This window comes from Sebastes fasciatus, chromosome 1 (genome assembly GCF_043250625.1).
Source record: "Sebastes fasciatus isolate fSebFas1 chromosome 1, fSebFas1.pri, whole genome shotgun sequence".
Classification (NCBI taxonomy): domain Eukaryota; kingdom Metazoa; phylum Chordata; class Actinopteri; order Perciformes; family Sebastidae; genus Sebastes; species Sebastes fasciatus.
The window spans coordinates 38,284,817-38,296,556 of NC_133795.1; the positions used below are offsets into that span (position 1 = coordinate 38,284,817).

At 41.0% G+C, this 11,740-nt stretch overlaps 1 protein-coding gene across 1 annotated transcript in view; it reads right to left on the reverse strand.

Annotated features, from left to right (window-relative positions):
• Nucleotides 1-10,108, reverse strand: part of pmepa1 (prostate transmembrane protein, androgen induced 1) — a 47,208-nt gene extending 37,100 nt beyond the window's left edge. Inside the window, exon 1 of the mRNA XM_074647688.1 lies at nucleotides 9,741-10,108. Within this exon, the coding sequence (XP_074503789.1) occupies nucleotides 9,741-9,837 (97 nt within the window). The 5' untranslated portion in view covers nucleotides 9,838-10,108. The remainder of the gene's footprint in view (nucleotides 1-9,740) is intronic.
• Nucleotides 10,109-11,740: the final 1,632 nt, after the last annotated feature.

An 11,740-nucleotide genomic window follows, 5' to 3' on the forward strand; every position in this document is an offset into this window, starting at 1 on the left:
TTAACATAACTTCTATTTTTACATTTTGCAACTTTTACTTAAAGTTACTACAAGAACTTTCATTTTGTGCTGATTTTGGCAGTCCCTGTGGACAAAAGCGGAAATGTTTCTTAGCACCAGAGTCCATTTAGAAAACAGCTAATTTCTAAGGCCCTGACACACCATGCCGACCGTCGGACAGTTGGGGCCGTCGGTGAGCTACCGTCGGTCTAGTTTTTGTGGTGCACCGTCGGCTCTAGTCTGCCCGTGTCGGAGGCTTTTCGGCTGATTCAGCATGTTAAATCAGCGGGAGAGCCCGTCGGTGAGAGAAATCACTCTGATTGGCGGTTCAGTTTAAACGAATCAGTGCACAAGAAGAGAAACGGACGTGGGGAAAGCAAGTCAAAGAGTAAAGTCACACAGAAGGCTCTTCTCATTTTTCATCTTCATCTCATCTGATCGTTCCAACACACAGATATTTTCACAGCCACATGAACATCTGGAATGAAGCTAAGTGGTGAGTGAACGAAGACGTCGCTTTGTTTCATGTATGTATCAAAACAACGGCTTGTATATCCACGGTCCTCGGTCTTCCTGTTTCCCTTTTTGAATGATGAATACAGACTACTGCCGCCTGCTGGTGTGGAGAGTTATTTCCTCTCACGCAGGTGCAGAACATACGTGCTAACTGTCCGTCAGCTGTAGTCTTAGCGGTGTGTTCAAGTGCAACTTATCGGCCGAGACAAAGGAGACGTGAGGCGACTCAACAGTCGGCCTTCGTCGCTGCTAGTTCTTTAATGTCGGGTTGGCGTGTCTGGGCCTTTAAAGCTACTATGAGAACTTTCATTTTGTGTTGTTTTTGGCAGACCATGTGGACAAAAGCGGTAGTGTTTCTAAGCACCAGAGTCCCTTTAGAAAACCTCTCATTTTACTGCAGCTGGGTCTGACAGTCTGTCATGCGCTCGCCTGGTTCTGGTTCTCCCCTCATATCTGACTATGTTGGTTATTCATCTATCAATAGATCCCAAACATTATAAAGTGACAATAATAATGCAAAACGTCCAACAGCGTTCAGTCCCAGTGTGTGCCCGAGTTGATGATGTTGTTGTTGTGTCTCCTTGCTCACACTGTTTCATATAAATGGTATAGAGGTTGCTTGTGTACGGCTATTACAGTTTGAGCGATCAAACAGAGTTTGCCTCAGGATGGAGTTTAGCACCACAGATATGCTGTCAAAAGTGGAACTGGATAAAAACATGCTGTTGTTATTTTTACTCTGAATAATAAACATCTTTGTGTCACATGGGAGCTGCAGCCTGAACAGGATGTGGTGTTGTGATGTTTGTGACACATGACGATGACAGAATGACACATGACAATCACAAAGCCGGATGTGAGATGTAAGAGGGACTTTTTTTTCGAGCTGAAATACAGTAAATATTGTTGACTGCTGGTGCTTCTGTATACATATTTCATACATTTAATATAAACTAGCGGTGGATGATGTGGTCTCTGACAAAAACATTGTGATGCTGAGGTGTCCAAACAGATAAAGACATCAGCGGAAGATGATCTCCGCCTACGCTCATCTCACAATAACCAAAATTCCAGATGAGATCACGTCTCAGTTGTTTCCGTTCGGGTTGATTCACAAAATCTTTTGTCTGTCCTTTTTCTCTTTTGTTATTAACGTGCAAACCATTCAGGTGAGCCGGGCTCTGACTTTCACTGGAGTTACACTCGCTGTAATTAATTAACATTAATGCCCTGTGTCACCTGCCAAAAGGCCTCAGTGGAACTTGGCTGTCGTCTGGTTAAAACGCTCTCTGCGAGCCGGCGTCTGAACTCAGCCAAAGATTGTTTGTGAGGTAAAAAAAAAACAAGCTCCACTCTGTCAGATTTAATCGATACCTTCTGCTGCTCTTCTCATTTTCAGGTTGCTGTGAATTGTCAGCTAACAACTAGAATTAACGCCTCGTGGTTGTACGCATCCACCAACCAGTCAACTTGCAGTTTACATCCATGTCACTTCATCATTTTATCCTGTTAGACATTTGTGTGAAATTGTCATAATTAGCATATACATTTTTGAGTTAAAATGTGTTTTGTGAGGTCACAGTGACCATTTTGACGTATCAGCTATCAACTATCGAACCCAAATACAAAAACCCTAAAAAACTGAGAAGTTCAGTTTTTCGCTCCGGCCCAGTCGCACAGCAGTTTGTGAAATAGTCATGAAATTTAATGTATTTATTCTTTTACATAGACACAAATTAAAAAAAAATTTCAGGACGAAATCAATTCGTATGTAATCCACGTAATTGTGAACCAGGAAGTATAGAGAGCGGCCAACGGTACGTAGGGAGGAGGTCAGGGTGGATGGGTGGGTCTAAAAACACCAGACTTTCACTCGGAGACCGCTGTTCATGTCCCGTGTGAAACCAGAAGTCAACGTTGATTTCTTTGTCACATAACTTCCGTACTTAAGTAATGCCACTTTTGTGGGACGATGAACAAATTCGAAACACAAAATCAACAAATTTGTGTTCACGAAGTGCCGTGAGACTGCGTTGTTTCCTCATGGGTACACGGGTCGATGCAGGGATCAAACTTGTGACTTATGTCTTGACTAACCCCTAACCCAATAACAGGGATCTGTGTGAACCAGAAGAGACGCCCAGTCACAGTGTGTCCTCCCTGTGCCCGCCACAGCCGCTGCCGTCGCCTCCCGTCCACTTCAGGAACACTCTGACTCTTTTCCTCGAATTCACTAATCAAATAAATACTGCTACCCTCCAGCTGAACTCACACACACGCACACACACACACACACACACACACACTCTGACAACATTGATGTTGGCTGCGGAGACAGACTGTGGAGGTGTTGGTGTCTGCCAGACATGTAGTAACAAATGTGGAGGAAACAGAGCTGCTGGTAGGAAATGATCCTGAAGACCTGATACAAGCGATGACTTCACTACACTCACACACACACACACGCACACGCACACTCTCTCTCACACACACACACACACATGGCTAGCCTGTGAGTAATGCTGATGTCATGTGCTTTGACTAGCGATGTCTGCCGCTCAGAACAGATGTGTTTCTGCATATGTGTGTGTGTGTGTCTGTGTGTGTGTGTGTGTTTGTGTTCGTGTGTGTGTGCTAACAGGTAGATGTAACCCTACAATTACAGCTGCACACATCCAGATGAGAGGCGACACAGAGAGATGATTGATAGTTGGAAGTGAGTCAGGGTCTCTGTAGCTCCTTCACAAGTCTAAGAAGTCTGAATTTATCGCAATTCAGTGACTTCAAAGTATTTAAAAACTTTAAAGGTCCCTGATCATGCTTATTTTCAGGTTCATACTTGTATTTTGTGTTTCTACTAGAACATGTTTACATGCTGTAATGTTAAAAAAAAACATTATTTTCCTCATACTGTCTGCATGACTTCGCTGTATTTACCCTCATGTCTGAAAGTGCATTTCAACGGAATTGCAACGGAACTGTGTTGCTGGGCAACAGCTTGGTTCCATGTTTACTTCCTGTCAGTTGATGTCATTGACATACACTGCAACCGGAAATAAACTGGGACAAATTTAGAATGTTTGTTTGCATTTAAAACTGTGTAATGGTCTATATATTGTAGATTTGTGACATCACAAATGGACAGAAATCATGACGGCTTGTTTTAAAGACACAATTTTTTAATACAAGCTGTGTGTATATCTCTGTGGATTGAGTGTTTCGATACTTTCACAGTATTTATATATCACTTAAACCTGCTTTATAATAAAAAAGACATGAAAATCTCACTTTTTACAATATGGGACCAGCTTTTATTAGGGCTGCAACTAACGATTATTTTCACTGTTGATATTTTCTCGATTAATTGATTTGTTGTTTTGGTCTATAAAATATCAGAAAATGGTGAAAAAAGTTGATCAGCGTTTCCCAAAAGCCAAAGGCAGAGCGTTTTCAGCTTAAAGGCCCTTACACACCGGGGGCATTTTTTTCATGCCATTAATTTACACATCATTATATATTTTCAAACTGTTGTTATTGTCATAAGTACTTTCACACAGAACGTAAGAATTACGCGCCAAAAAAAAGCCTCAGAATGAGGTCAATTTTTCTGAGCCTACCCACCGCGAGTAAAGGCATTGACCAATCACAGAACAGGTTGAGTTGCGCCTTTATTATTTATGAAACAACAACACGAAGGCTCCGTAGTCCGAACCAGGACGGCAGACTTTATTACTCCTTTCAACCTCGACAAAGGCAGCGCAGACCAGATCTACTCCTTCTGTTCTTACCTTTCACAATAAGAGCCCTAGATATGTAATATTCCAACGTATTCTAACACAACCGTTCGTATGATATCTTACAAAAAAGTTATTCCTCATTTTTCGTTTGTTTTCCTATGAATGTCCAGCAACACGCGCCAATTTCCGCTCGTGACATGCATACAGTCTTTTCAAAATAAATCAGAATCAGAATTATAACTTTTTTTCTTAATAATTTCTCAAACCGATTCATCGATTATCAAAATAATTGGCAGTTAATTGAGTAGTTGATAAGTAATTGATTAATTCTTGCAGCTCCAACTAGCCTTTTCCTAAAACCAGGCTAGTTGAGTTGCTATATTTTGCAGTTATTTTGCTTTGGATTCCTAGATTATAATGCTTATTACAAATAATTCTCCTTTGTTTCTTAACTTTTCTTGTTAATCGTGTGTCACATTTATTTTCCCAGATACGGGTCTATTTTTAACACATTGTGAAGTATAAAGACGGAGGGAAGCCCAGCCTTTTCTATCACGTCTACGTCCTCCTTTGATCACCACATATCTAGGGTGTATGTAACGTGGATTATTATCCTGTGTTATACTTTCTTCCACAACGTCTTTCATCTTCGCTGTCACACTCCACTGCATCATGTCCAGTGCAGCTGAAACACCCTTAAACATCATCTGGTTTTATAAATAAAAACCATCATTAGTTTCAGTTTCTATCACCAGAACGTCTCTCTTCTCTGTTGCTGACATCTTGCTCCTTTATAGAAAGTTTTGACATATTCTTCTCTCTCTCTGCTGTTTCTGCAGTCCTCTGTGTTTCCCTCCTCTGTCTTCCAGACTAAACATCACGTCTGCTCTCAGACAGGAATCCTGTGTGTCTGCCTACATTCTCATCTTGTTTCTGTTACAAGTCCAGGCGATTCTCTGTATTTCACTGATTGATTGCTATTGCTACTGCTGCAACGATTAACATCACACCTGTTAAGATTTATGTGGACATACTTTGGTCACCTCTTATATCCAATGAAGGGACATCTTAATGCTATAACATACAGTACTTCCATACTTGCCAAGCCCTCAGGAAGAGCGCCGGGCCATGAAGCAAATTTCCGTAGTAGCCAAACGGCGGTACTACAATTTCCGTGTCCGTCACGTGATGCCATTGAGCCCAAAATACTTTTTCCCATAGACTTACATTGGGAAAGAGACGTCTCTAACTCAGCGGGAAATTTTTCTCTAATAGTCCTTATTTAAATCATTAGGTCCTAAAAGTTGTAAAACGCAATAATAGCCAAATCCAGAGTTATTTCCCTTCTTCCGTTCATGTGAATGAGACCCAGACTGAGGCCTGCTCTAAGGGTCCAATGGATGAGGAAGATCGCCGTATGATCCGGGTACTTTATCACTCGTCAGTCGAGCCGTTTTGGCTTCATGCGCCAATGAGCAACTGTCATAGGAATGAACGGGAACCTCATTCTCTTAATAAATCCATGGATGTTTCAGACAGCAGTGTGCTTCTAACTTTGCCATCACCATGTTGAGAGCCGTGCGGAGGCAATAGAAATGCTCCCATGCTCACATTTAGCACCTTTAAGGTATTGACCAAAATAATCAAGTAGCATCGAAACTTCTCCAGTCAAACGATATCTAATCATTTTTGTAAAAAGATTATTTCTTGCTTCTTCCGACACCAGCGTCGTCTCCTCCTCAAGAGGACACGCCGCGACAATAGGGCTGTCCTCGACCAAAGAAATCCTCAGTCGACTAACACTAACATATGATTTTGTCGACTAATCGATTAGTTGATTTAATCAACAGATCTGTAAAACTGAGTTTCTCCACAAAGAATCACACAAAAAGCACCACTCTAAATCTGGTGTTTCCCAGAGATGTGCTCACAACTTTCTTGGAAATAAGTCTTTCAGCATGAAAAATGACTAATGGACTAAGAGGGGAACTGGTCCAACCGCAATTGTTGATCACTTCAGGCAAGATATGTGGTTACTAGGTGAAAAGGTATCACACAAAGAGCTCTATCGGAGTCTGTATCACTTTAACGGTACCGGTATTAAACAATACCCTAACCCATCCCTAATGAAGGCCCGTTCCTGTTTCAACATGACTACATTTCTTCTCAATAAACAAATGGGTTTCCCAGTTTATGGTGGAAGAACTGCATGATTGTGGCCAAAAAGATGTATCAGGATTATTTTGATCAGTATTGACATCACGATTATTTATCACGATTATTCATAGATTTTAGAGACAAACTATTTTGATTGCACTTTCACATTTGAATACAATGCTTTCACTTATATGTTGCGTTACATTGCTGACAACTCTTTGCATCAAAATAAGACATGAAATAAGGTTCTTCTTCACCTGATTTCAGTGCATTTCATATAGTATGTTACTCTTCTGCTCTGGTCTGCAGCCGCAACATTCAGGAAAGTTTTTCACAGGCTGCCGCTGTATGGTGAGCGCACGCAGCGGCATGACAGCTCCCCAAAAATGAAGCCAAAACATCTGGATCGCCTGCTGGTGGCTAGCTGTTAGTTTAGGAAGCGCTTGATTTGATATGCAGCAGAGTTTTCTATGAGTGGAGCATTTTAAACGTCAGTATCTCAGTCGATCATGTTCATTTAATTGTGGGAGCCAAAATCCTGATCGCGATTAATATTCGTCTAATTGTGCAGCCATAGCAGAACTCGACTGGCCTGCACGGTGCCGTCACATATGGGAGGAATGTTTGGGTGTCCATATACTTTTAACCATGCAATGTATTGCTATTACTACCACTAATACTAGTAGCGATACTGAAATTGTACTAACTGAAGCACTGCTACTAATCTACTATACTCTTGCAAAACTGCTTCTGTTACAATTACTACTATTACTCCAACTATTACTACTAAAATATCACAAATAATACTCACTATTACACTGATACAAATGCTATTATTAAGATTCTAACTGAATATATTAGGACTAACAGGAATATTATTGGTATTTAACCTGGTCTAAGTAGGCTGCATGGTGAATAAATGACTGTTGACACCAGCGTGAACTCTTCCCACTCGCGATCAGAGGAACACATTACTCACTGATCTTTTCTTCCAAATCTAAAAACTGGAAAATCATAATAAGCCTGTCAAAATATCTCCTCAACCACCCAAGAAAATCCGTTTCTAAATAAATCTGAGACGGAAGAAAAAAAGGCCACGGAGTCACTGAATCACGTTTCTTGTTTGAGCGTAACAAATTGTTTTTAACAAGGTTTTGGGGATTTTCAAGAGACGGCGAGTCACGTCGTCATCTGAACACTCTTCGGTTATTGGCTGATCTGTATCTGACCAGTTCAACTCTGTGCACGTTCTCCACTCTTGAATCATGTACCGTATGTCGCGTAAACTGAACTCACACAAAGTAGTCTGGCTTTGATTCTATTCCATTATGAGTGCCTTAAAAATGATATTAACAACTGCGATATTGACGTTAAAATGCGTGCTTCTCTCATAGAAAACTCCACTGTAGGGAAGCGCTGCATGAATATGGCCAAAATGATGATCACGATTATTTTGATCAATATTGATATCACGATTACTCATTGATTTTAGCAACAACATATTTTTATTGCACTTTCACATTAAATAAACTGAACACTGTTTTCACTAACATGCTGTGCTGAATCCCTGTTACTGTACAGATTAGGGCTGCACGATGTTGGAAAAAACTGTCATTGTATTATTTTTTTCTGCTATATATATTGCAATTATGAAAAAATACAGGAATATTCACCCTGCCTCTTTGTTAGCAAAGCTAAATGCTTCAATCTGGTGCACTTCAAGAGCAAATTAGCAACAATAAGAGCAGGATAATCAATTCCATGCTCTTAATTTAATCATAAACACATTGGTTGTAGAGATAATATATATATATATACCCAAAAGTTAAGTCAAAACATCTGGATCACCAGCTGGTGGCTGGCTGTTAGATTAGGAAGCGCTTGATTATTTGATATGTAGCAGTTTTCCATGAGAGAAGCGTGCATTTTAAACGTCAATATCACAGAGCGATCGTGTTCATTTAAGTGTAAGAACCCAAAATTGTGATCGCGATTAATATTCGATTAATCGTGCAGCCTTTACTGGTTTTCTACGACTGCAGACTGGATCTAGGAGGGTTTGCTGCTGCTGCTGCTGCTGCTTCTGCTCTGCTCTGGCAAAACAAGACATTTGAATGCAACACTTTGAACTGGGAGGACTGGGAGGACTGAGAGGACTGGGATAACTGGGAGGACTGGGAGGTCTGGGAGGACTGGGAGGACTGGGAAACTGTCTACGCCGTCCAGTCCAAACAGTTGAATGAGCTGAAGCTGAGTCAGCCCTGCTGGTGACCTCAGCTGGACACACACGCACACACGCAAACACACACACACACACACACACACACACACACACACACAGCTTTCATCTAAATGACCTTTCAGTACTGAGGGTGTCTCTAACCAGAAAAACACACACTTCACCAAACACCAGATACATAAAGGCACACTACCAGTGTATAAACACACACACGCACGCACACACGCACACACATATAAACAGGGATTTCCCGGATGCGACCACGCACACACATGGATGTGCACGCGCACACATACACGCGCGTGCAGGCAGACGGCTAGACGTCTGTCTGGCTTCGTTTTGCTCCAAATGACGGAGCGGCGACACAAACTTCAGCTCCCCCCTCCCTTGTTCACCCTTTTTACCGAACCAACCGGCTCTTTTCACTCCCACACCCGTCCCCTCGGTGTCCTCCACTCCACGGTAACTTCACCACAGTTTCAGCCCTCTTCAGGTCGTGTTTTAACCGTTAAAACACGGCGGAACAGACCAAATGAAGCAAAGGAAACGTTATAAGATCAGAAGCAGACACTAAACACTAACAACCAGCAACTCTGGACCGGAACCCCGCCGACAAAACCACACAATCTGTCAAACTTCTCTTCATAGCGAAAAAAAGTGATGTTTAAAAAGCCTGAAAATGATGTGAATCAAACAACACAGGAGGTGTGTTCAATTCGGCTCAGTGGAGAGAGATGTGAAGACTGCGGTTTATGTTCAAGTTCAACATCAAACCTTAATAATCACACATGGAGAACAGCTTTTAGCGTTACAGCAACTCAACTCACAATAACTACTAATGTATTCAAAATGAGAGCACATTTAGTGAGGTGAAGAGGCAGATGCATGTCACTGAAACACAACCCAACATCAGTCAGGACAAACAGTGACTGTTCACTATCAAATGGAGACACTTTTTCTCCTTTCTGTGCTTGTAAATGTGTAAAATCTGTGATATGAATCCATAACAGTGTGCAGCTTCACAGTCGGGATGTACACAGACACAGACAGAGTCAATGATTAGAGACGAGATGATGAGAAGTTGTACTCACTGATTTCCATGCTCTGCAGGGAGGTGAAGCGCTTGCAGTTACAAGTACAGGAGACATTGGCGGCGGTGGCGTTTAAAACACCCATCAAGTTCAACATCTAGGTCCTCCTACGGACACACATCGAGACTCCGCCACGGGAACACCGGAGACCAGAGAGACAGCGAGGGTCCGAGGAAGATATCGATATGAAACCACCACACCAAACTCCCCCAAAATATCCTCCCTTTTCTCTCTCCAGCCTCCTCTCCGTCCTCTCCGTCCTCTCCGGTCCGACAGTCCTCCTCCTGGCTCGGTTCTCTCCTCCTCCTCTCTCCGGTTTCTCCTCCTCTTCCTCCCAAATCTATCCCTCTATCTCTCTCTCTCTCTATCCCTCTAGCTCTCTCTCCCTCTATCCCTCTCTCCCTCTCCCTCTCTCTATGTGAGCTGTGTAAGTGTCGGTACAGCCGTTACATGTAGTTTGAACGGGGCTAAACTAGTTTAAACGTCCGGTTCCGTCCGTTAGAAATCAGGTTCCGTGTTTTCAGCCGAGTAACCGGCGACTAAACTGCTAACGGACGTCTGTCTGGTCCTGACTGTCTCTCTCTCTCTCTGTCTCTCGGTGTCTCTCGGTGTCTCCAGGGATTTCTCAGTGTCTCTCCCCTCCTCCCTCCTCCGTCTCTCGGTGACACCGTCTGTCTGTCTCTCATTTACAATTTCCACTCGCTTTTTTTGGGGGGGGCTAATCATCAGAGTAACCGCAGCTAAAAGACAAACAACGAAGTCACTTTTATTCATTTAAAGCACACATTTTACCCAAAGTTATGGAGGACGAAACCTGCCAAAAAAAAATGAATAAAATAAATAAATGACTCTATAAATAAATAAATGAATAAGTATGTCATTAAGTATAGCAAAAATTATGTTAAAAACAAATTTAGCATCCGGACATAAATTGATATTTCTGTTTTAATTTGCTTTTTTATTTATTTATTTATCTTTGTATTAATTTCCTTAGTTATTTACTCGTTGTTACTTTAGATTTACTTGTTTAATTTGTTTATTTATTTATTATACATTTTTAAATGTATTTATGAATTTTTGCATTTATTTTTTATTTATTTATTGAGGGTTGACAGACAGCGCCCTCATTTGCATAATGAGGCAGAAATACATAAAGAAATGTATAAAGAAAAGAATACAGAAATAAATAAGTTTGGGGAAATAAATGAGGGGTGAAATGCAAAGGGAAAATCGTGCATAATAATAATAATAATAATAATAAATAAACAAACAAACTCATAAAATTAATAAAAAGTGTAGTTATTTATTTAACATAAACATAATTTAACATATTTATTTCTGTATTGTTTTCTTTATACATTTCTTTAAACGTTATCTGAAGGCCACCGTTCTCCGACATGCTGGTGAAACTGCGGTAACGTGAGCCACAGAGTGCTAAACCGTGGTAGCGCCAGCCGCCGTCTGACTTCTATTGGTCCTAAAGTATAGTGTTATTATGGTAAGGATGAGCGAGGCCAACGGAGTTACCATGGTCTGGCACTCATTCTTTCTTCGGCTTTTTTCAGACATTTTTCTGACTTTTTTCAGATTTTTTGGGGATATGTGTCAGGCTTTTCTTCAGCCTTTCTTCTGCTTTTTTGGACATTTTTTGGACATTTGTCTGACTTTTCTTTGAACATAGCTTATCTAAACTAGCTTTTTTGAGCTGTCAGCAGCATGTTATGGTCTTCATCAGCGAACAACTTTTAATTTCAGTTTCTATTGCTTCAAAAACGTGACATTAATATTCATGAATTACTAATAGATTATTTGAGTTTGCATGAAATCCTTAATTTAAACAACGGAAGTTTGTTTAAGCAATACAATGATATTGTCTCAATAGGATTACAATGAGACGAACATTGAAAATTGAACTTGCTCATTGTGAACATGACATTTTTATTTTATTTTTGTAATGCAGTGCAGCTGTTTCAGAGTCAGCTGTGTGTGTGATAGTCGGC